The sequence below is a fragment of the Amphibalanus amphitrite genome, unplaced genomic scaffold (genome assembly GCF_019059575.1).
Source record: "Amphibalanus amphitrite isolate SeventyFive unplaced genomic scaffold, NRLGWU_Aamphi_draft 000763F_arrow, whole genome shotgun sequence".
Lineage (NCBI taxonomy): Eukaryota > Metazoa > Arthropoda > Thecostraca > Balanomorpha > Balanidae > Amphibalanus > Amphibalanus amphitrite.
In genome coordinates, this window is record NW_024882257.1 from 117,257 (window position 1) to 138,138 (window position 20,882).

The 20,882-nt window shown below is 56.9% G+C and overlaps 2 protein-coding genes across 4 annotated transcripts in view; one reads left to right on the forward strand and one right to left on the reverse strand.

The window, feature by feature from the left end:
- Window positions 1-8,437, forward strand: part of LOC122365781 (thrombospondin type-1 domain-containing protein 4-like) — a 110,115-nt gene extending 101,678 nt beyond the window's left edge. For both annotated transcript variants that reach the window (XM_043337312.1, XM_043337313.1), the window contains 10 exons: window positions 1,228-1,400; window positions 2,638-2,836; window positions 3,152-3,361; window positions 3,663-3,792; window positions 4,139-4,337; window positions 4,664-4,903; window positions 5,399-5,545; window positions 5,792-6,110; window positions 6,631-7,086; window positions 7,704-8,437. In XM_043337312.1, coding sequence (XP_043193247.1) covers window positions 1,228-1,400; window positions 2,638-2,836; window positions 3,152-3,361; window positions 3,663-3,792; window positions 4,139-4,337; window positions 4,664-4,903; window positions 5,399-5,545; window positions 5,792-6,110; window positions 6,631-7,086; window positions 7,704-7,807 — 2,177 coding nt within the window. In that variant the 3' untranslated portion in view covers window positions 7,808-8,437. The remainder of the gene's footprint in view (window positions 1-1,227; window positions 1,401-2,637; window positions 2,837-3,151; window positions 3,362-3,662; window positions 3,793-4,138; window positions 4,338-4,663; window positions 4,904-5,398; window positions 5,546-5,791; window positions 6,111-6,630; window positions 7,087-7,703) is intronic.
- A 278-nt stretch (window positions 8,438-8,715) lies between these two features.
- LOC122365777 (cytosolic carboxypeptidase 1-like) overlaps window positions 8,716-20,882 on the reverse strand; it is a 58,643-nt gene continuing 46,476 nt past the window's right edge. For both annotated transcript variants that reach the window (XM_043337304.1, XM_043337303.1), the window contains 15 exons: window positions 20,609-20,830; window positions 19,390-19,852; window positions 18,925-19,047; window positions 18,392-18,508; window positions 17,895-18,012; window positions 17,484-17,640; window positions 17,047-17,180; window positions 16,602-16,715; window positions 15,380-15,511; window positions 13,850-14,025; window positions 13,470-13,557; window positions 13,020-13,196; window positions 12,386-12,550; window positions 11,694-11,812; window positions 8,716-11,030 (listed from right to left, as the gene is read on the reverse strand). In XM_043337304.1, coding sequence (XP_043193239.1) covers window positions 10,907-11,030; window positions 11,694-11,812; window positions 12,386-12,550; window positions 13,020-13,196; window positions 13,470-13,557; window positions 13,850-14,025; window positions 15,380-15,511; window positions 16,602-16,715; window positions 17,047-17,180; window positions 17,484-17,640; window positions 17,895-18,012; window positions 18,392-18,508; window positions 18,925-19,047; window positions 19,390-19,852; window positions 20,609-20,830 — 2,429 coding nt within the window. In that variant the 3' untranslated portion in view covers window positions 8,716-10,906. The remainder of the gene's footprint in view (window positions 11,031-11,693; window positions 11,813-12,385; window positions 12,551-13,019; window positions 13,197-13,469; window positions 13,558-13,849; window positions 14,026-15,379; window positions 15,512-16,601; window positions 16,716-17,046; window positions 17,181-17,483; window positions 17,641-17,894; window positions 18,013-18,391; window positions 18,509-18,924; window positions 19,048-19,389; window positions 19,853-20,608; window positions 20,831-20,882) is intronic.

The window sequence follows — 20,882 nt, forward strand, 5'->3', positions numbered from 1 at the left end:
CTCCATACGTACTTTATACCCTACGTACGTACTTCTGCGATACGTACTTTTGTCCGTGACGTACTTTTGTCCATACGTACTTTATACCCTACGTACTTCTGCGATACGTACTTTTGTCCCTGACGTACTTTTGTCCATACGTACTTTATACAGTACGTACTTCTGCGATACGTACTTTTGTCCCTGACGTACTTTTGTCCATACGTACTTTATACTGTACGTACTTCTGCGATACGTACTTTTGTCCTTGACGTACTTTTGTCCATACGTACTTTATATTGTACGTACTTCTGCGATACGTACTTTTGTCCCTGACGTACTTTTGTCTGTACGTACTTTATACTGTACGTACTTCTGCGATACGTACTTTAATCCTACGTACTTTTGCTTACGTACTTTTGTCCTACGTACTTTAGCAATACGTACTTTTGTCCGTAACCCGGACGGGGAACGGGAGGGTGAGAAAGCGAGGGAGCCTAGAGCAGAGCGTGGCGCCACTCAGAAACTACCCCAGTACGTCAGACAGGAGTGTCTGCAGACACTCCTGTCTGACTCCTGACCGATCGAGAACTCCATGGAGTTCTCGACCGGTTGCCAGGTCGAGTCATCTCGTACAGCCCACCTGTCAGTCACCCAGATACTGACACCAAACATCCGCTGCTACTCACCGCCGTTTATTATATTAGCACCTCACCGGCCCTGTACCCCTGAGACACGGGTGTGTTCGCTGGTGAGGAGCCCAGGGGAGCGGACGGACAAACACTAACAAGCGGGCTCACCTGGTTACCGTCTATCCGGTCTGATGATGTTAGGGGGTTCAGAGGGAGGGGACTGGGGGTCAGAGGTCAGTGAGGTCGTCTGGAGGTCAGACAGGTCCGGTCTGAGACAGTGACGTCGTCCAGCCCATATAGCCAGGATTGCTTTAAGTACTGATTAGTGCTTGTTGTTGGATCTGAGTGAACTGGTAAAATGGTCTTGGAGAGGTCTGAACTTGTGAAGTGTTTATGAAGGGCTGTTGGCGGGCGGGATCTTCTGAACGGCTGCCAGCTCTGTGCAGGTCACCGCCGGTTTTCGGGGACGGCTAGAGGGCAGAAAAAGGTACACATGAACGTCCGTCTCGGAACGATGTCTGATGTTTGGTGTGTGGTGGCGTCCGTATTTTGATATGGTGTCATGTCGGTTGTTTGTACTTTACTGACGCATGCTACTAACACCGTTCCGTCTCAGCGCTGGGCGACACGCGGGGCAAGTTCATCATTAACGGCAACTGGAACATCGACCTGTCGGGGAACTACGCCGGCGCCGGCACCACCTTCAAATACCAGCGGCAGCACCACAAACGCAAAGTCGGCGAAATCATATCGGCCAAAGGACCCACCACAGAGCCCGTCGACATATTCGTAAGTGGTCGCAGAAAGGCGTTAACCCGCGCACCGACGGGGGGGGCGGATATCCGCCCCCCCCCCCTGAGGTTTTTCGCGGATAGCGGGAAAACCGCGGCGCGTAGCGCCGCGAAATTTGGTATGACTATTCTCTCATCAATTTTACACATGGTGTGCAAGTTTGAACCTCCTAACTTTAAAGGTCAGGTCACCAGGTCACTTTGAATGACCCAACCTCAATTCACTTTTTTGCAACTTTGTCACCGTGCCAGAGCTACAGTAGATGTCGGAGGCCTTTGAAAGTCGCAGGATGTTATTAGGTCATTAGTAGCTACAATTTGTATATCTCGGAATTTTGATGTCGGTGACCTAAGGTCAGGTCAATTTCGCGACCTCCCCATTATAAGTCAATGGGGGAAAAATCAACTCCCTGTTTTTACCACTAAAACGGGTCGGAATGGCCCCATATACCATACATAACTTCACATACGATCAACCTTCACTACCTTGAGGTCTGTTTTGCTGTTGGGCAGCTGTAAGGTCATGTGACGTCATCAAAGGTCACCAAAGGTTTTTTGCCAATAACTCCTTACAGGAACAAGATACAGCCGCGCGGATGGTCTCATTGTGTTCAGCTCGTCAAGACGCATCAAATGATATACATGATGACCTCGAGGTCACGTGACCTGAGGTCAACCTTTGACCTTGACCTTTCGAGGTCAACATATATATCATTCGATGCGGATTGACGAGAGGATCACGATGATGCCCTTAGTTTGTTCCTATCTTGACTACTTCGAAAGTTATTCGAGAAAAACCCTCTCCATATCTAGCGCCGCCATTTTGACTTTTTCGACCCCTGTGACGTCATCTTTGACCTGACCTGAAAATGACCTTAGCAAAAATTGTAGACCTTGTCCGTGCGTATCCGATGCCGTTTACCGCTTGTCGCTATCTTGCTTCGTTCTCGAGATCTCAGGGGGGGGGCGGTCATCCGCCCCCCCCCCGTCGGTACTAAGTTGGCGCAGACCCCCGTCGGTGCGCGGGTTAAAGTACACGAACTTGAATTGACGTTTTTGACGTTATTGGCATGGGCCGATGTTTTACGGGTTACGTTGGTTTACGCACGCATAGCTCTACTTTGTTATATATACTCTTTTGTGCGACGCTGTTTTTCGCTCCTTTATAATTGACATGACCTGTGACCTGACCTGCCCCCTGAGCTGTGACCTGACCTGACCTCTCCCCCCTCCAGCTGTTATATCGCCAGGTGAACCGCGGCATCAAGTACGAGTACGCCATCAAGCGCAACTCGTCACTGACCTCGGTGCTGCCGCGGCTTCTGACGGGTCCGGACGCCGGCAAGGTGGCCGCCATGCCGGACAGCCTGGTGCCCCTGCGCCGGCCGGCCGATCCGCCGCCGGCGCACGACGCGCCCGCGCTGCCCTCTCGCGGTCAGTCGGGGAACTAAACGCGGACGAGGGGTCATGGAGTTAGTTTGTCTTCGGACGATGGTCATAGGTTGGGTCGTGATGCTTTATTTACCGGCATTGATTTGCTATGTATCGTCTGTCTTGCTCTCATGTGCATCCGCATTCCGCATACAGGCTCAAGCTGTATGAAGTTTGATATGCCAGCGTCGTCATCTGAGAGTTGCAGCAGACGTCGCAGCGTGGCTGCTCGCTATCTCGTCTGTTGTCGCTGCCCGTTCGCAACCTTCTCTCACACCTCTCCCCAATCTAACCGCTCTGCCCCCCCCCCCCCTGCAGGCGGTTTCGTCTCGCCGCTGTACCAGTCCCCCGCTGCGGGCGGCACAGCTCCGTTCCGGCGGCCCGACTCGGCCGTACCGTTCCAGCGGCCGGGCGGCGCCGGCGTCACTCCCGGCGGACACAAGAGGCGTCGGAGGCGGCGGCGGCGGCGCTCCCGCTTCCAGTGGGTCGTCACCGGCTTCAGCGAGTGTACCAAAACCTGCGGGGGAGGTGAGAGGAGGGAGAGGGCGGGAGGGAAGGGAGTGAAGTTGGGAGGCGAGAGGGCGGGAGGGGAGAGTGGGGTAGAATGGAAAGGGTGGAAGAGGAGGGGGAAGATTGGATAAATTTGGTGGCAGACGCAGATATTTGTACATGGAATTAAGGTGTGTTTTTTTTTTTTTTTAGGAGAATGGTCTTTGCACCGTACCTTGCTTGCTTGACCGTCCTGTCAGCGGCAGAGGGAAGACGTTGGTGCTGTCAGTTGTGTTAAACCTGCTGACGGCTGGCCAATGTTCCGATGTCCCCTGTACAGGTACCAAGACGACGGAGGTGGTGTGTATGAAGCGGAAGCGGAAGCAGCTGGCGCCCGACCGCGACTGTAAGGAGCTCAGTAGGCCGGAGCCGACCACACTCAGCTGCAACCCGCAGCCCTGCCCGGCAATGTAAGATAATCACACAGCCCTGCTCAGTCAGGTAATATGTATTACCCGCAGCCCTGTCCGGCCATGTAAGAGCATCATACCGCCGTGTTAAGCCAGCCAAGACTTCACAATGCTGCAGTGACATTCCGTCCTGACACGTTATGTCCAGCGATCGTTTGTTGTCTCATGAGTTTTCGTTAACAGAAAATGATGTTCGACAACGTATAATGCCATTCGAGCTTCTCTTGCCGCTGTTCTACCCCACGACTCCTCATGTGTGTGCCGTTCGTGTCTCTGCAGGTGACAGTCTCCGTCTCGCTGCTGTACCTCCCCAGTCCTGACGTATATCCCGCTGCATCTCCCTCAGGTGGCAGCCGGGCGCGTGGTCTGCGTGCAGCGTGTCGTGCGGCTCCGGCCAGCAGAGCCGTCCCATGGTGTGTGTGAGGGACGGCCGGATGGAGCCGCCGGAGCGATGTCCGGGCGGCCAGCCGGCCGAGCAGAGCCGGCCCTGTCAGCAGCCGGCCTGCGGCGCCGGCGGCCTCTGGCGCATCGGACGATGGTCGCCGGTCAGTAGAGGGGACGGGGGCTGTGCGGGGAGGGCTACTGATAGGTATAGAGCTACTGATCAGCAGTGACGCTGGCGTAAAATTTAGTTGATGTCGGGATAAAAAAAAAACTGTCAACGGAAAGTAAACATTGTGTTACGCACAAGGGACGTTAGTTGTTTGCAATACATCTGGATCCGTTTTCGTGGTAATACGCCGGCTTGAATCATGTTGACCTGACCTGACCTGACCCATAGTGCTCGTTGACCTGCGGCTGAGGCCAGCGGACCCGCGAGATGGATGATCTGACCCGACCCCTGACCCCTGACCTCTGACCTGTCCCGCAGTGTTCGGTGACCTGCGGCTGGGGTCAGCGGACCCGCGAGGTCACCTGCCACCCGGCCGAGGGACTGTGTTCGGACGCGGACCGGCCGCGCGACACCCAGCAGTGCCGCCGGAGGATGTGTCGCAGCGGCTCGATTGAGGACACCGACACCGGTACTGACTCTGACGACTCGGAGTCAGAGTCGGAGTCAGAGTCGGAGTCGCTGACCGACTCGTGGATGGTTAGCGAGTGGAGCGAACAGGTCAGTGTACGGCCGGAACGGATGGTCGAATGGGGAGGAGGGGAGAGAGATCGCCATTGGAAGCAGTGTAAAAAGTTCGAACTAGGCTTTCACACAAAGACTACAAAGTGTGTGCTGCTGTTTTGTTTTAGGTGCAGCACTTGATCATATGAATTTGAGTATCAAAGCCATCAAGTAAACACCGTCCGTTTGACAACTGACCCCCTCACTCCCCCCCCCCTCCAGTGTTCGGTGGACTGCGGCCAGGGCGTCCAGTGGCGCCAGGTGGTCTGCTCCGGCTCCTGTGATATTAACTGACTCCCCCCCCCTCCAGTGCTCTGTGGACTGCGGTCAGGGCGTCCAGTGGCGCCAGGTGGTCTGCTCCGGCTCCTGTGATATTAACTGACTCCCCCCCCCCCCCTCCAGTGCTCTGTGGACTGCGGCCAGGGCGTCCAGTGGCGCCAGGTGGTCTGCTCGGGCTCCTGTGATATTAACTGACTCCCCCCCCCCTTCCAGTGCTCTGTGGACTGCGGTCAGGGCGTCCAGTGGCGCCAGGTGGTCTGCTCAGGCTCCTGTGAGAACCAGCGCCGGCCCGAGGACACCCGGCCCTGTAAGACAGACAGAGGCTGCGCGGGAGTCTGGTTCACAGGACCGTGGAGCAGGGTGAGTCGCCGTGGGTGGAGGGGTGACACTGATGACATGACGGAGCATGACGATACGGCAGAGCATGTAGCTGAAATTATCAGTTGGTAGTGCTGATTTCTGGTTCTTTAATCGTTTGAAAGTCGTTGATTGTCTGTGGACGGTATGCTCTGTATTTTGATGAACATTTTGCTCTTGTTCAGGTTTTTGGTGGATCTGGTGATGTTCGCCTTTATGTGCTTCTAACTCCCCCTCCCCGTCCCCCAGTGTTCTCACGCCTGCGGCGCGGGCGCCCAGACCCGCCCTGTGACCTGTGTGCGGCTGGACGCCGGCCGGCCCGCCGTCGTGCCCGAGTCGGCGTGCTCGGCGCCGCGGCCGGCCGACCGTCAGCCGTGCTCTGGCGGGGCGTGCGCGGCCCGCTGGCACGGCTCCGACTGGGGGGTGTGCTCGTCGAGCTGCGGCGCCGGCCGCCAGAGCCGGGCCGTGGCCTGTCTGGCGGCGGCCGGAGCGGCGGCACAGAGCTGCCCGGCTGACGGACGGCCGCAGGACAGCCGGGCCTGCCTGCTGGCAGACTGTCCCAGGAGAGGTACGTACAGGGGACGGGGGGTACAGTAGGGTACAGGACAGGGGTACAGGACAGCCGGGCCTGCCGGCTGGCCGACTGTCCCAGGAGAGGTACGTATGGACGAGCATTAACGCAGGGAGGTACAGGAATTTGTACGGATTGTCAGGGAAAGTAGAAATGGGTAGTTAAGGCTTGTAGAGGTAGGTAAGGGTGACTGTGTTTACTGCTTACAGATTCCTGATTTACGCATCTGCTTTTGTGATTGTTCAACTGCACACATTTTGCATAAATAGCTTCAGCATCCTTTGTAACTGAGCACATGCTTATTCGTTGTCAGGCCTGAGCACAAGTCCTCGGCTTTGTCTGTCTCGCTGCGCCATGTATGTGTGTGCCGTTCGCCACGACTGTCTGCTTTTCGCCACGGATGTCCGCGCGTTCGCCCTGCTTTGTGTACCGTCCGCACTGCTTTTTGCGTGTCTCTCGGGCCGCGCTAGCCGCCGGCTTCAGAGGCTGACCGCACCGCTTCTCTGTTCCCCTGCAGCGCTGTTCGACTGGGCCTCGCCAAACGGCACCAGCACCGCCGCCCAGCCGGCCGACTCCGGCAGCCCAGCGCCGCCCGGCGCCAGCGGCGCACACTCGTCACTGGCCGCGCCGCCGGTAGATGGCAGTGACCGCGCCAGCGGCTCGCTGGAGCCGTTCCGGGCCAGTCCCACGGAGACGTATGACGCCGTGGTCAATACGATAGTGAACGACCCTCCGTCAGAGAGGGATAACTCTCTGGAGCCGACCCGAGAGCCGTGGGTGGGCGCGGCGCCCCCTCTGACCCCCGCCCCCGCCCCCGCCACAGAGGCGGCCGCCTCGGCGGCGCCGGCGGCCGTGGAGCGGCCGGCTCAGCACCGCGCCGGTCACCGCGACCGGCCGCGGAAACACCACAAACACAGACAGAGGCCGGCCGGCGACCAGCAGCACAGCGACCAGAGCAACAGCCTCGCGGCCGGTGAGACAGGACCGGGCGAGGCTGAAGGGCTGAGGGCCGGGCGGGTGAAGACCTGAACGTTTCTCCTTTCCCATTAATGATATCTAATAGGCAATGTGAATGATTCGTTATCTTTGGCTTTGCTTGCACGTGAACCATTATCGTTTGTGATGGACTCAGTTGTGACCGATAATAGCGTAGTTCGCTGCTGCCACCTCGGTTTGTTTGTTTGTTTTGTTGGGTTAGGCCCTTTCGGTCCAGTAAGACCATTTCAGAGCCGGGAGGATGATAGTATATAGGGGGAGACATTGGTCTGGGCAGGCACCCTAGTGAGTCGCCGGGGCTGAGCCCGTCCAGAGGACAGGCCACCCAGCCCCAAGGCACTCGCTGCACCCGGCTACGGGGTGCGCTCCCTCGGGAGCAGCGGTGCCGCTCCAAGGGAGCAGCCCGCATGAGATAAAGCTGCCTGTCCAGCCCGGAGGGGGGTTGCGGTGTGGAGGAGAAGGATTTCAGTATCCTGATGATAGAAGCATGGAACGGTGTGCCACCTCGGTGTTTACTTTTTATAGTCGTACCTGTTAATGTTGAGTCCCAGGCCCCTCCCGCATCTGACGCGCCCGTGCATTCCTCTCCCGCAGACTGTGTGGACCGATTCAACAACTGCCGACTGGTACAGCAGGCGCGCCTCTGCAGATATAAATACTACAAGACGCACTGCTGCGAGACCTGCAGTCGCGTCTGAGCCGGGCCGACCGGCTGAGGTATCACACAACACAGCACTGCCATCTGGCGGCGCGCCCGCACTGCCACCTAGTGAGCCAGCGGCGAACCGGCAGTGCGCGGCCGGCCCAGTAGAGGACTCTGTATGAGAGCCAGGCCGGGCCGGCACGTGAGGCACAGTGATCGCCGAGGGTGGGGCGCCCTGTTTCAGTCAGGGGCAGACCCCACCCACTAGTGCAGGGTCACAGTGAGATGGACCCTGTGCAGGGTTCCAGCGAGATGGACCCCGTCAGACGGACACACGAGCTTCCCCGGAGGCGGCCCCCAGTCCGGCGGACCCCGCGGGCGGCCCGTCCCGCCTGCAGCGTGTATTGGCGGCAGCCGGCCTGCAGCAGCGCCGGCCGGCCGCCCGACTCAGCTTCCAGTGACGCTTTTAACACAGTACTGTATTTAAGCGCGCGCGTCACGACTCGTGGTCTAGGTCATTGCCGTAGTGGTGAGCGCCGCGCGGCGGCCCGACGGGCGGTAGACGGCGAGCAGGGGCATCTGAGCCCCCCTGTGTGTGTCTCGGGCCGCGAGCGGGCCCCGGGACGGCTCTCGAATGTTCGCTTCCACGCACTCATCGTCGGTAATATATATGATCATCGCTGTCCAGTGGCGAGCTTGTAAACGTGATAGTGTCTGCGGAAATGTGACACAACGGGAGGCTTATTAGTGTGCACGCTGTCTTACTCGCCATGTCTTTTACAGGACGGAGTGCCTGACTGTTACACCCAAGGTTCCTTAGGTCGGCTTCATCAGAGCTCTGCGCAGGGATTTGAACTCTGGTCCGCAGTATAGAAGACGGGGATCCGGTTCCTGCGCCAGATGACTTCCATGTGACCCCGGACTTGTTCCTCAGCAACGTAAGTTGGTCAGCTGATCGAACAGTTAGCCGCAAACAAGTCAGTTGTATTGTTCTCTGGGAGACGTTGGACATCCCCTCGGCGGAGGGCGGACCTTCACACCACTCCACAACACAGCAGGACGGACCCAACACAGCCTGACCGGCCGGCGCAACAACACAACAAACGCAACAACTGAGGCGGCCCGCCGCCACAACAACACGTCAGGACCCAGGGTAGGCCCTACCTAGGGAGAGGATTCGATACACAGACGGGAGGGGACTGACTGGGTGGACGCGGCGGGGATCAGATTGAGACGGTGTGTAGTGAACGGTGACGATAGAGTGCTATCAAAGGTTAGAGAACATTGATTACGCTAAAAAGAGATTTACCATTCATTCGCTGGGAGTTGTGTAATGCACGGCCGACATGTTAAACTCTGATAACCATAACAAATAACACTACAAGTCCAGTAACTGTCCAGTGCGAGGCATAGTTAGGTTCAATGGCAGTGTTACTATCTACATGGCATGACCGGCATGCATCACTGAAAATATAGTTATATCATTAACAGTCCAACATAAATATCATATTCCGTCAACACATACAATTATAGTCCACACTGTTAAACACTTGCATACAGATGCCGCTTCGTGTGCTAAGCCGCATGAGTCTAACCCGCCCACTAAGGTGAGAGCATTAATTTGCTACCGATGTGATATTACAGATGTTTTGGAATGCTCCGGTCGCATATTATACGTGGGAAAGCACTTGGTGTTCGTCCTGCGGAGCTGGCAGGGCGCCTTGACCCCGTGACCTGGTGACCGGTCACGTGACCCGGTGACCGGTCACTCCACGGCACGGCGAGTGGTGTCACAGGCACACACAGCACAGCACACAGTCACGCTGGTGGCACACAATGAGATAGTGGTGCACATAGGTAACACAGAGGACCCATAGTCGCACAAAAGACCCTCAGAGGGCCCATAGTGGGACACAGGACCCTCAGACGACCCATAGTGGCACACAGGTGACAGGACCCACAATGGCACATAAAGGAAACCCCGAGGACCCTTAGTGCCACCCAGGAAACCCAGAGGACCCATAGTGGCACGCAGGACCCCCAGTGGCACACAAGACTCAAAGAGGCCCCCGTGTGACACGCAGGATCTCCTGAGGGTCCGCGTGACACACAGAGGACCCATAGTGACGCACAGGACTCTCAGCGGGCCAACAGTGGCACGCAGAATCCTCAGAAGAAACATAGCGGCAGACAGGACCCTCATGTGACCCACAGTGGCACATAGGGTTCTCAGAGGACCCATTGTAATACACAGGATCTTCAGAGAACACAGGATCCTCAGAGGACCCAAAGTGGCACACAGGACCCTCAGAGGGCCCACAATGGCACGCACAGGACCCCTCAGAGGACCCATTGCGGCAGACAGATCCCTCATGTGACCCATAATGGCACGCAGGATCCTCAGAGGATTCATAGTGGCACACAGGATTCCAGAGGACCCATAGTGGAAAATGAGACCCTTATAGGACCCATAGTGCACACGGGACCTCCAGAGAACCCATGGTAGCACGAGAGACCCTCGCAGGACTCGTAGTGGCTCACAGGAAACCCAGAGGACCCATAGCGACACAACAACCCTCAGGGGACCCATAGTGACACACAGGACCCTCAGAAGACCGATAATGGCACACAGTATCCCACACAGGATCCCCTACGGCACACAGGACCCGCAGAAGGCCCATAGTGCCACACAGGACCCTTGGAGGACACTAGTAGCACACGGGATCCCTCAGAGGATTCATAGTGGCAACAGAGGACCCATAGTGGCAGACCCTCAGAGGGCCATAATGTCACACACAGGGGCCTCAGAGGACCCAGGACGGATAGGAAGCTCTGGGTTACGGCTGTTAAAACAGGAGAGACGGAGAGCAGTGTCGCCGACACAGGATCGTCAAATGTACGATGCCAAAAACACTATCTAGCAATGCCGTTACATGATAAAATTTGGCGCAGAGCAGCTCCTGAATCTCTGTGCAGTTAGTGATTGGTAGACCCGCGTAGATTCGTCTCCTGAGCTCTGTGACGCTGCCCCCACAGCTGCAGTTTCGGTACACATCAAAACAAACAGCGAGAACTCCGACTATACCCCCCAATCCTCCGTCGTAACCACCCATCAGACGGCCGGCGCCCCTACTGCAGTGACGTCATCACTCCATCAGCGCAGTGACGTCACGGTGCTGGAGGTGACGTCATCCGTGTCGTCATCGGACTCGGTCATGTCTGAGTTTGTGGCGGAGCTGAGCGCGAACTCTCGCTCAAACTCATCCTGCGGCCGCCACCTGCCGGTCACGCGAACACGGAGAGACACGGGGTCAGATGGGGCGGGGAGGGGGCGAGAGGGGGAGAGGTGGTGTTGGGAAAAACAGCAAGGAAAACAATCATCGAATATTCGAGAGCGAAATGTGCCATTATATTGACATTAGATAAAGCTGGGTAAATTTGAAGTGACTGCAGTGACCGGGACAGCAATCTTTTAGTGAGACTTGGCATACGTTTACGAGTATAGCCGAGGACACGGGCAGGCAGCGTTACAGCCGTGCAAGTTATAAGCGCAAAGGATCCACACAAAACAGTTACAAAGCGTGCAACAAAGGTGTTGGCGGTGGGTAAAGAACGGCATTGCGGTGTGGTGATAAATAATAATAAATAGACTCATCGTGTAATTTAGCTCTTAAACAGGTTGATTAAACCAGGTTAATTTGATGTGAAAAGTGTGTCGCATCCGACGAAAGTTAACGCCAGCAAATAAAAACTTAATGTTTAGCTTATCAACAGGTTAAAAAAATGCGAGAAAACGAAAGTGAAAACTGGAACACTGAAGCTGCCCCCCACTGTTAAGTCCAGTAGGTCCGCCCCGGAGTCCCGTGGCCGGCTCATCTATCGTCCCCCCCCCCTACCCTCCCCGGACCAGTACCCCTCCCTATGCCGCCTGAGTGACCGACCAGTAGGCGGCGCGCGCGCGCTCCAGGCTGGCCAGGTCGCCGGGCACGGAGATCAGGTGGAGCGCCACGGCCAGTCGGGCGCCCGTCTCCTCCAGCTGCTGGGTGGACAGGTGGGAGCCCTGGCGCGCCCAGCCGCGGCAGAGGGGTCAGGCGGGCTCTGGGAGCTTCATCAGGGGATTAGAATCAGACAGACGGCAAGGTAGGACGAGCGAGGAGAAGAAAAGGAAACTGAAGGATTGAGAAAATATATAGATTAGGGGTTTGGCCCAGCCGAGGTGGAATGTTCACGGACACATGAATGAAACATGCGTTAGTCGTTACATACAGAGGGTGGTTCGGTTCTGTGGCAGGGAGACAGCCGGGGCACAGTCGACAGATTACAAAGGTAGCGGTATCGGCGCGGCTACAGACGCATGGTGACACGTTTAGGGTGCGTACGATGAATATTCGCCGTCCACGTACGCAATTATAACCACTAGCGTTAATAAAGGTTCCAGAGCGAGTCACCACATCTCAAAGCAAAGCTCGCCACTTTCGTATCTTCCTAGGCGTACTCTCCCAAGAATCATCAAATACAACGACCAGTTGTCAATTACAACGTACACCAGACCATACCAGACCAGACCAGGAGGACCCTGCCAGGCCGCCCCTCCCCCGGCCCCGTTCCCGCCGTCTCCGCCCTCTGCCGGTACCTGGTAGGGTCCCTGGTCGCAGCCGCAGTAGCTGCTCTCCAGTGTGTAGCTGCGCTGCACGCCCAGCTCCCTCCAGACCACCACCCGGGCCGTGGTCTCGCGGGAGCGCTCCACCGACAGGTGGCAGCACCGCAGACTGAACGCCGGCGCCACCCGGTACAGCGCCTGTTTAACAGACGGATACAGACTGAACACCGGCCCTGTATATACAACACATTGATACAGGCTGAACGCCGGCGCCACACGGTACAGCGCCTGTACGACACACGGATAATTACTAGCCAGTCGCAGATACTATTTGTCCCCCGACATATACACGAGCGCAACGCACTCAAGAAAGCGTACCCCTGTCTCAAAGTTATTAATAACTGGAAACCAGCAGCCGGCCGTAAGAGATATGGCTCAGGTTCCACTCGTCATCAGCACAGGCAAATGGTGCAAGTCATTCGATATGGACCAGCTCAAGCCGTGACTAGCGTCGAAGACGGCATTAATCGACTGACTGTTGTTTCACCTGAGGCAGGCAGGCGGCTCGCTGTCTCACCTGAGGAAGACAGGTGGCTCCCTGTCTCACCTGAGGCAGACATGCGGCTCCCTGTCTCACCTGCGGCAGGCAGTCGCCTCGTGGTCTCACCTGCGGCAGGCAGCTGACCAGCGGCTCGTTGTCGGCCGCCTCGCGGTCGGCGGCCAGCCAGGAGCGCCGATTGCTGCAGCCGTACAGGAAGATGTTCTTACGGCACGAGTGTCCGTGGTAGTCGCAGAACAGGTAGGGCGGCCGCTTCAGCACGAACGTCGAGTACTCCAGCATCGCCTGAACGGACAGCGGCGGCGGGACGGCTTTGAGAATACTGCATTTTCGGAAAGACTGAACGAGAACGACCGTATTGAAAACGGTTTAGCATGTGAAAACAATGCATCGGATAACACTCCGAGCCCTAGACGCATTGCAAGAGGTTCTTGGAGCAAACCAGAGCTGCATTATGCTATCGCACTGAGAAGGCGGGAGGGGTGGGATCACTCTTATCGCGACCGGCGCTCAAACTGGGAACTGACCGCCCTGAGTCCCCCCGCTGACCTCACTGACCTTGGTCCGGTATATGACCGGGTGCAGGTGGGGGTCGGGCGTCTTCCAGCGCCGGTTCAGGTCCTCGTCCGTCAGACCGCACCGGTGACTGCCGGAATGACAGAAACACAGAGACGGTCACCTGATAGTCACCTGTCACTGAGATAGTCACCTGTCACCTGATTACTTATCAAAACTGCACTTGTTTCTGAAGAATATCAATGATTCAGCAAGTCAAATGACTCATCTCGGCGCTACCTGGAGCCGGACCTTATCCGCTTTATCCACAGACGGTAGATGCTCATCCTGGTAGCCGCCTTCCCAACTCCATCCCCTCTCATTCAGTCCTCATACCTCCCACCCGGCATTCCCCCCTCACCCCTGTCCCCCCTCTCACTGACCATCCGTTGACGACTCCTGCCACGTTCAGCATGGGCACCAGTTTGAATATGAACCGGTCTCGGAGGGCTGCCGCCTCTGGCGCGTCACTGAGCAGGAAGCGCAGTGTGCCCTCCAGCGACCACGAGGCGCCGCTCTCCCCCGGGTGGATCCGGGCAGTGAGGAACACCATCTCCTTCTGAGGGAAGAGTGGGGAAGGTCAGAAACACCATCTTCTTCTGAGAGGAGAGAGGGGGAGGGGTGGATCTGCGCAGTGAGGAACACCATCTGCTTCTGGGGGGAGAGGAGAGTGGGGAAGGTCAGAAACACTATCTCCTTCTGAGGGGCAGAGGCCAAAGGGGTAATCAGCGCTGTCAGAAACATCATCTCCTTCTGAAGGGGCAGAGGGGAGAGATGGTGGGATAAAGCGAGAGAGAGAGAGAGAGAGAGAGAGAGAGAGAGAGAGAGAGAGAGAGAGAGAGAGAGAGAGAGAGAGAGAGAGAGAGAAAGAGAGAGAGAGAGAGAGAGAGAGAGAGAGAGAGAGAGAGAGAGAGAGAGAGAGAGAGAGAGAGAGAGAGAGAGAGAGAGAGAGAGAGAGAGAGAGAGAGAGAGAGAGAGAGAGAGAGAGAGAGAGAGAGTGAGAAGAGGAGGTGGTCCAAAAACACCATCTCCTACGGGGAGAGAGAGGGAGAAGGTTAAGACGAGAGATTCAAGAAATAAAACGCGGAGACAATCAAATCAATAAGGCATGGAAGAATAGGCGGAATAATTAAGCAAAGTGATCCGTAGTATCGTTGAGCCCGTTCATTCTTTAGGCCAATCAGTGACTGTCTCAATGACTACAGAAGAAACGATATACCTACGTCATTACTACACATGTTGACGCTACAACAGGGCGCCCACTCTGGCTCCCTCAATTATCAGCGCACGTCTTCGTAGCGTCTCGAGCTGACCTTGTGCTGGGGTCCGTGGCCGGTGACGGTGACCAGAGACGCCGTGTTTCTGATTACTGACCTTGTGCTGGGGTCCGTGGCCGGTGACGGTGACCAGAGACGCCGTGTTTCTGAACTGACCTTGTGCTGGGGTCCGTGCCCTGTGACGGTGACCAGGGACGCCGTGTTTCTGATTACTGACCTTGTGCTGGGGTCCGTGCTCTGTGACGGTGACCAGGGACGCCGTGTTTCTGAGCTGACCTTGTGCTGGGGTCCGTGCCCTGTGACGGTGACCAGGGACGCCGTGTTTCTGATTACTGACCTTGTGCTGGGGTCCGTGCTCTGTGACGGTGACCAGGGACGCCGTGTTTCTGATTACTGACCTTGTGCTGGGGTCCGTGCCCTGTGACGGTGACCAGGGACGCCGTGTTTCTGAACTGACCTTGTGCTGGGGTCCGTGCTCTGTGACGGTGACCAGGGACGCCGTGTTTCTGATTACTGACCTTGTGCTGGGGTCCGTGCCCTGTGACGGTGACCAGGGACGCCGTGTTTCTGAACTGACCTTGTGCTGGGGTCCGTGGCCGGTGACGGTGATCAGGGGCGCCGTGTTTCTGAACTGACCTTGTGCTGGGGTCCGTGGCCGGTGACGGTGACCAGGGACGCCGTGTTCCCGTCCAGGTCCGCCGCCAGGGTCTCAGTACCCCACCAGATGTCCGGTGACACGGCGCAGCTCCCCAGCAGCTCCAGCACCGTCTGAGAGGGAGACGGAGGGACCGGTGTTACGCTACAGGAGTAACAGTTCCTACAGCGCCTGAGAACTCACTGACTCATGGCCGGACACAGGTGTTACATCCGAATGGTGTATCGAATAGCTCCAAGAAAACCAGGAACGCTTATCTCCAACAGATCGCCTGCGGCTGTAGCCTGCGCAACCGCAGGCGTAGGGTAGGGTAGGGTAGGGTAGGGTAGGGTAGGGTAGGGTAGGGTAGGGTAGGGTAGTGTAGGGGTAGGGTAGGGTAGGGTAGGGTAGGGTAGGGTAGGGTAGGGTAGGGTAGGGTAGGGTTGCATTGAGTAACATCCTAACTTACAAAGGGCTCGAAAAACTCGCATGCATCACCATCATACTTTACAGTTTTTTTCTATTTTTTTCTTTTTTTCTCTCTTTACAGTTCAATTAAAAGCAGTTACCCAATCTACACAAATAATACCAATAAAAATGCAAGTTTCTACACCCAAACTGGAGTGATTACGTTCACCGTTCCGTGCTTCTATCCTCAGGATACTGAAATCCTTTTCCTCCACGCCGCAACCCCCTCCGGGCTGGACAGGCACCTTTATCTCATGCGGGCTGCTCCCTTGGAGCGGCACCGCTGCTCCCGAAGAAGTGCACCCCGTAGCCGGGTGCAGTGAGTACCTTGGGGCTGGGTGGCCTGTCCTCTGGACGGGCTCGGCCCCGGTGACTCACTAGGGTGCCTGCCCAGACCAATGTCTCCCCCTATTTTCTGTCATCCTTCCGGCTCTGAAATGGTCTCGTCAGACCGAAAGGGCCTAACCCAACAAAACAAAAACAAAGAGATTACGTTACTACAACAGCAGAGTTGTGGCTATTCCGAGAGCGTTAGCCAGCACCTACCCTCATCCTGGTGTAGGTGTACCCCCTATTTTCTGTCATCCTTCCGGCTCTGAAATGGTCTCGTCAGACCGAAAGGGCCTAACCCAACAAAACAAAAACAAAGAGATTACGTTACTACAACAGCAGAGTTGTGGCTATTCCGAGAGCGTTAGCCAGCACCTACCCTCATCCTGGTGTAGGTGTACGGGTAGTGGTAGGCATCTATCTCACCCTCATCCTGGTGTAGGTGTACGGGTAGTGGAAGGCCATGTAGCAGACGTCGGCGTCGTGCGGGAACTTGACGCAGAACGAGGCCGTGCAGTACACACGGTTGTGCTTTCCCTGCTGCAAAACACAAGGAACGTAACATCAATACGGACACAGACCGTACCACCACTTATCACAGTGTTATCTTTAACCCGATCTCTACACAGTACCGCCGCGTTCCCTTCCCTAACTGACTTGTTTTCGACTGCCCGGGTGTCGGGCCTGCCCAGTGCCCACGGTACGCACAGTACTCCCCCTCCCCTACCTCTCCTGCTTTCGACTGCCCGGGAGTCGGGCCTGCCCAGTGCCCACGGTACGCACAGTACCCCCCCCCCCTCTCCCCCAATGCACCTGTTTGCGGCTGTCCGGGTGCGGGGCCTGTCCGCGGTATCCCCTCCCCCTAACGCACCTGTTTTCGACTCCCCGGGTGTCGCGCCTGTCTGCGGTAAGCGTTCCGGTAGCAGAAGACGTCCATCCCGACCCTGGTCCAGTGCGGTCGGCCGCGCAGAGACTCCTTCACAGAGAACAACACCGGGCGCATCCCTGCCGTCGGGCAGAGAGGGGGTTTGTGACAGCGAGTGGAGGAGCGGGAGAACTGTGAGTGGAAATTAACAGTCGTCACAGCCTCATATGGAAGGCGCTATGAGTATTTTGAGTAATCAAAGTCAAGTTGGCATTCCATGTTTAGGGAGGAATGAGAGCTGGGTTGCACTCACCCCGTCGGCCCCTTGGTCAAGACGAACGAAGGAAATCGACGGGTCTGGCGAGGGTGAAGCCCCCCCCCCCCTCCCCGAAGCCGTCACCGCCGTCGCTGACGGTCGTCGTCTGGCGCTGCTGGTACCGCACCTGTCTGGTACTCGCAGCGCAGCTTCTCGTTGTTGATGACGTTGAATGTGTAGGTCAGGTCGGCGCGCATGTTGGACACCTCAAAGTAGAACCACTGCTGGTGTCGACTGGAGCTGACGTCCGGACACAGGATCAGGTCGTACTCGTGGGGACCCGTCTGCGGAGAGTAAAAATGAACACCCATACCCTCAATATGTAAAGAACAACAAGCAACACGATCGTAAAGGTCTGCCGAAAGAAGAGAACTAACTAAAAGACTTGACTAGAGAACGATAAACCGAATGTATGACTTACATTTGGTGCAGAAAAAATCGTAGTGAGGGCACCTAGCAGAAAAGATAAAACAAGAAATAGTGACTGGTTTAGGAAGCTAGCTGTGACTGCCTGTTCGTGTCGCAATCGCAAACCTACCCGTATGCTCCTACGCAGGTTTCCGGACTCGAAGCGGGACTCGAAGCGCAGGCTGGACTCCTGGTTGATCTCGATCAGGGTCGATGACACCGTCTTTTCGTCGTGGTTGTCCAGAACCCTGGAAAGATAGCGTTCGAACATATTAAGAACAGAAGTCGAGTCGGTGAGGGGCGATAGAGCCGTACAAGAGTGAAGGTTAGAAGAATCATAGACGATTCAGTCAGCTGTCGCATTTATGTGTTACCGACCAGTGCTCAACCATTCACTTCATCCTCCTGAGGAAACGTGGAAAGACGACCAGTCCTCATCTCGAGGTGAGGCCGTTATCTTCTCTGAGGAAGGTTGACGGCCTCTTCTGAGAATGTCATCGTTCCCTCCGGACAGTCCTCCCGAGCCAGTGTTCTCACTTGAGACTTGATCTCATGGGATAAAGTTCTTCTCTGAGACTATTCTCGTTCTCACCTGAGACTGTTGTCCTCCCTGGAAAAGGTTCTCACCTGATGCTATTGTCCTCCCGGGAGAACGTGGACACGAGGAAGTCGTAGTCGTAGACCACCTTGGTGTCCAGACTGCGCTGGCCCAGCGCGTCGTCCACCAGACTCTGCACCTTTCGTCTGTTGTACAGACCGAGAAGGCACGGTCAGACGGGTACGGTGAGCGGGTGTATATCGGACATAGTGTGTCAGATACCGCGGGACAGACACGATAGGAGCCGAGACAGGATAGTGGAATGATGCAAGCTGGTAGGATCTGCTCCCTTTGGGCTCATTCTGATCCAAAACAGACCGACCATCGCAAATTTGGTGAGATGAAGTGAGATAAACCCCAATAGTCTATGAAAGAGCTCTCATAACTACGGCCATACATCGTAAAAAAGGAATGCCGCACTGAGTCATGCACGACAGCCCCCAAAATCACAAACAGACCGTCCCCGACAATTTCCCGGTAACTTCTCTCGCGAAGTCTCCCCCCCCCCCCCCCAATCCCTGCTATTCAGTTGAAATCAGCTCCGGTCACAAGCCCACGATACCTGCACACCATGCGGTCACAGGTCCCGAGCGGCTCGCTCTCCCCCGAGCTGGCGGCGCCCACCATATCCGGGTAGGCCAGCTTCACGAACGGCGCCACGTGCCGCGTCTTCTGCGCCAGACGCCTGCCGGGCGGCAGCGGGCAGGCTCGTTACGGCTGGGTAGCGGCAGCTCAGTGGTGCGCTGGGGGTGCATCGGTTGTCGTGTGGATTGAAAGTAATGGTGTACGATAAAGCCAATGGGATGAACGATATAAGAGGCACAGTTTTCTTCACGGTATGGTCTCGGTACACTGTACATAGTTTGCAAGCTGCTTCACTTTGGCATCAAAAGACGACTGAGCTTGCTATCTACGCATGTCATCGATTATACGCTCAATTTAGCGCCATTCGTCGGGTGTCTCATAGTCCCGCTATCTCAGTACTGCAGTACCTCCGTCCTGTACCGCAGCGGGCCCTCGGCCGTACCTGTACACCTCGGTGTACTGTCTGCGGGAGTCGCCCTGGCCGCCGCGCTCCGAGAGGCGCTGCCAGGCCTCCTGAAGCCGGCCGGGGGTCAGCCGGCCCTCGGCGGCCCCCAGCGCTGTCGGCGGCGGGGCGGCGCAGGGCCGCACCCCGGCCCGCTGCCGACACAGCCGGGTCAGGCAGCGCGGCAGGCACTGGCAGCCGGCGCCCTTCTCGGCCGGGGAGAGCGCCGGAGAGGCCTCCGAGGGGGGCGGCGCGCGCGGCGGGCTGCGCGGCGCCGCCGGCTCGGCCAGCTCGGCGAACAGCGGCGCGCAGCGGAGCAGCTCGGCGGCCGGCGCGCGCACCGGCTCCGGCAGGCAGGCCGGGTGGGCGCGCACCAGCGCCGCCGGCTGCTCCGTCTCCGTCTCCGTCTCCGTCTCCGTCTCCGTCTCTGATCCCGACTCGTCGTCCGACCCGCCGTCGGCGTCTGGGGGAGGGGGAGAGTGGTCAGTGGGAGAGGGGCGGGGCGGGGCGGCCTTCTGAGAACATGCGGCGCAATAGTAACGCACTGCCGTTACGTAACGCGCTGCGTCACCCACGCGCTATGAGTAATAGTACCGTGCCCACGGTTAGTGCCGCGCTCACGGCGCAATAATAATCAACGGGGACGGTCGACGTAAGGCCAGCGCAGTAGAGAGCCGGCCACTTACAAAAACTGCGCGCTTAGTACTGAACTGTAAACTGAAACCAATCAAAACTACGCATGTTCATTGTTCTGCGCTGGATGATACTGAGAAGTTGCGTAAGAAAAAAGAACGGGATAATTTCACTAAAATGTCTAATGACTATCCACTAAGAGGCGATAAACCCACGTAGAGTGTTGTCCTGTTCGGGCCACAGAGGAGCTATCCATCATACCTGCGAACAGAACTTCGATTCGGGCGCTGTACGTACAACGATTTCTGCCGACCTAACAGCAACGAAACACTACATTCAAGAGCATAAATCATACACTTATGTTGGTGTAGCTATAATGATTACCTGAGCCATAGATAGCATGAATCATGTTATATATGCCTAAGTTTTTGTAACTATAATCAAGCGCAAAAAAAAACATAATAGCAAGGCTCCCATTTACATCATAGCGCAGGTATCAACAAACACCCCGAGTCCCTCTAAATAGGTCCCAACAGAAGCCCCCAGAAGCCCCATAGCCCCGTTCCCCCGGGGCGCGGTGCCGTACCTCCCTTGCCGTCTGCTGTGGCGCGCGCCGCCGCCGGAGCCGTGAAGCTGACCGGACTCTCCAGTCGCGCCACGGGCAGACTCCACTTGGCCACGCAGCGCAGCACGGTGTTGGCTGCGCGACAGAACAGCCGGTCGTGCCGCTCCGCCGGTGAACACGAACGGAGGAACGACTGCATCGCCTCGCAGACGCGGGCCTCCATCAGCGCCTCCCGGCCCGGCTCTGAGGGGAGAAGTCACCGGCGGGTCAGAGGAGTAGCCAACGGGTCAGAGGT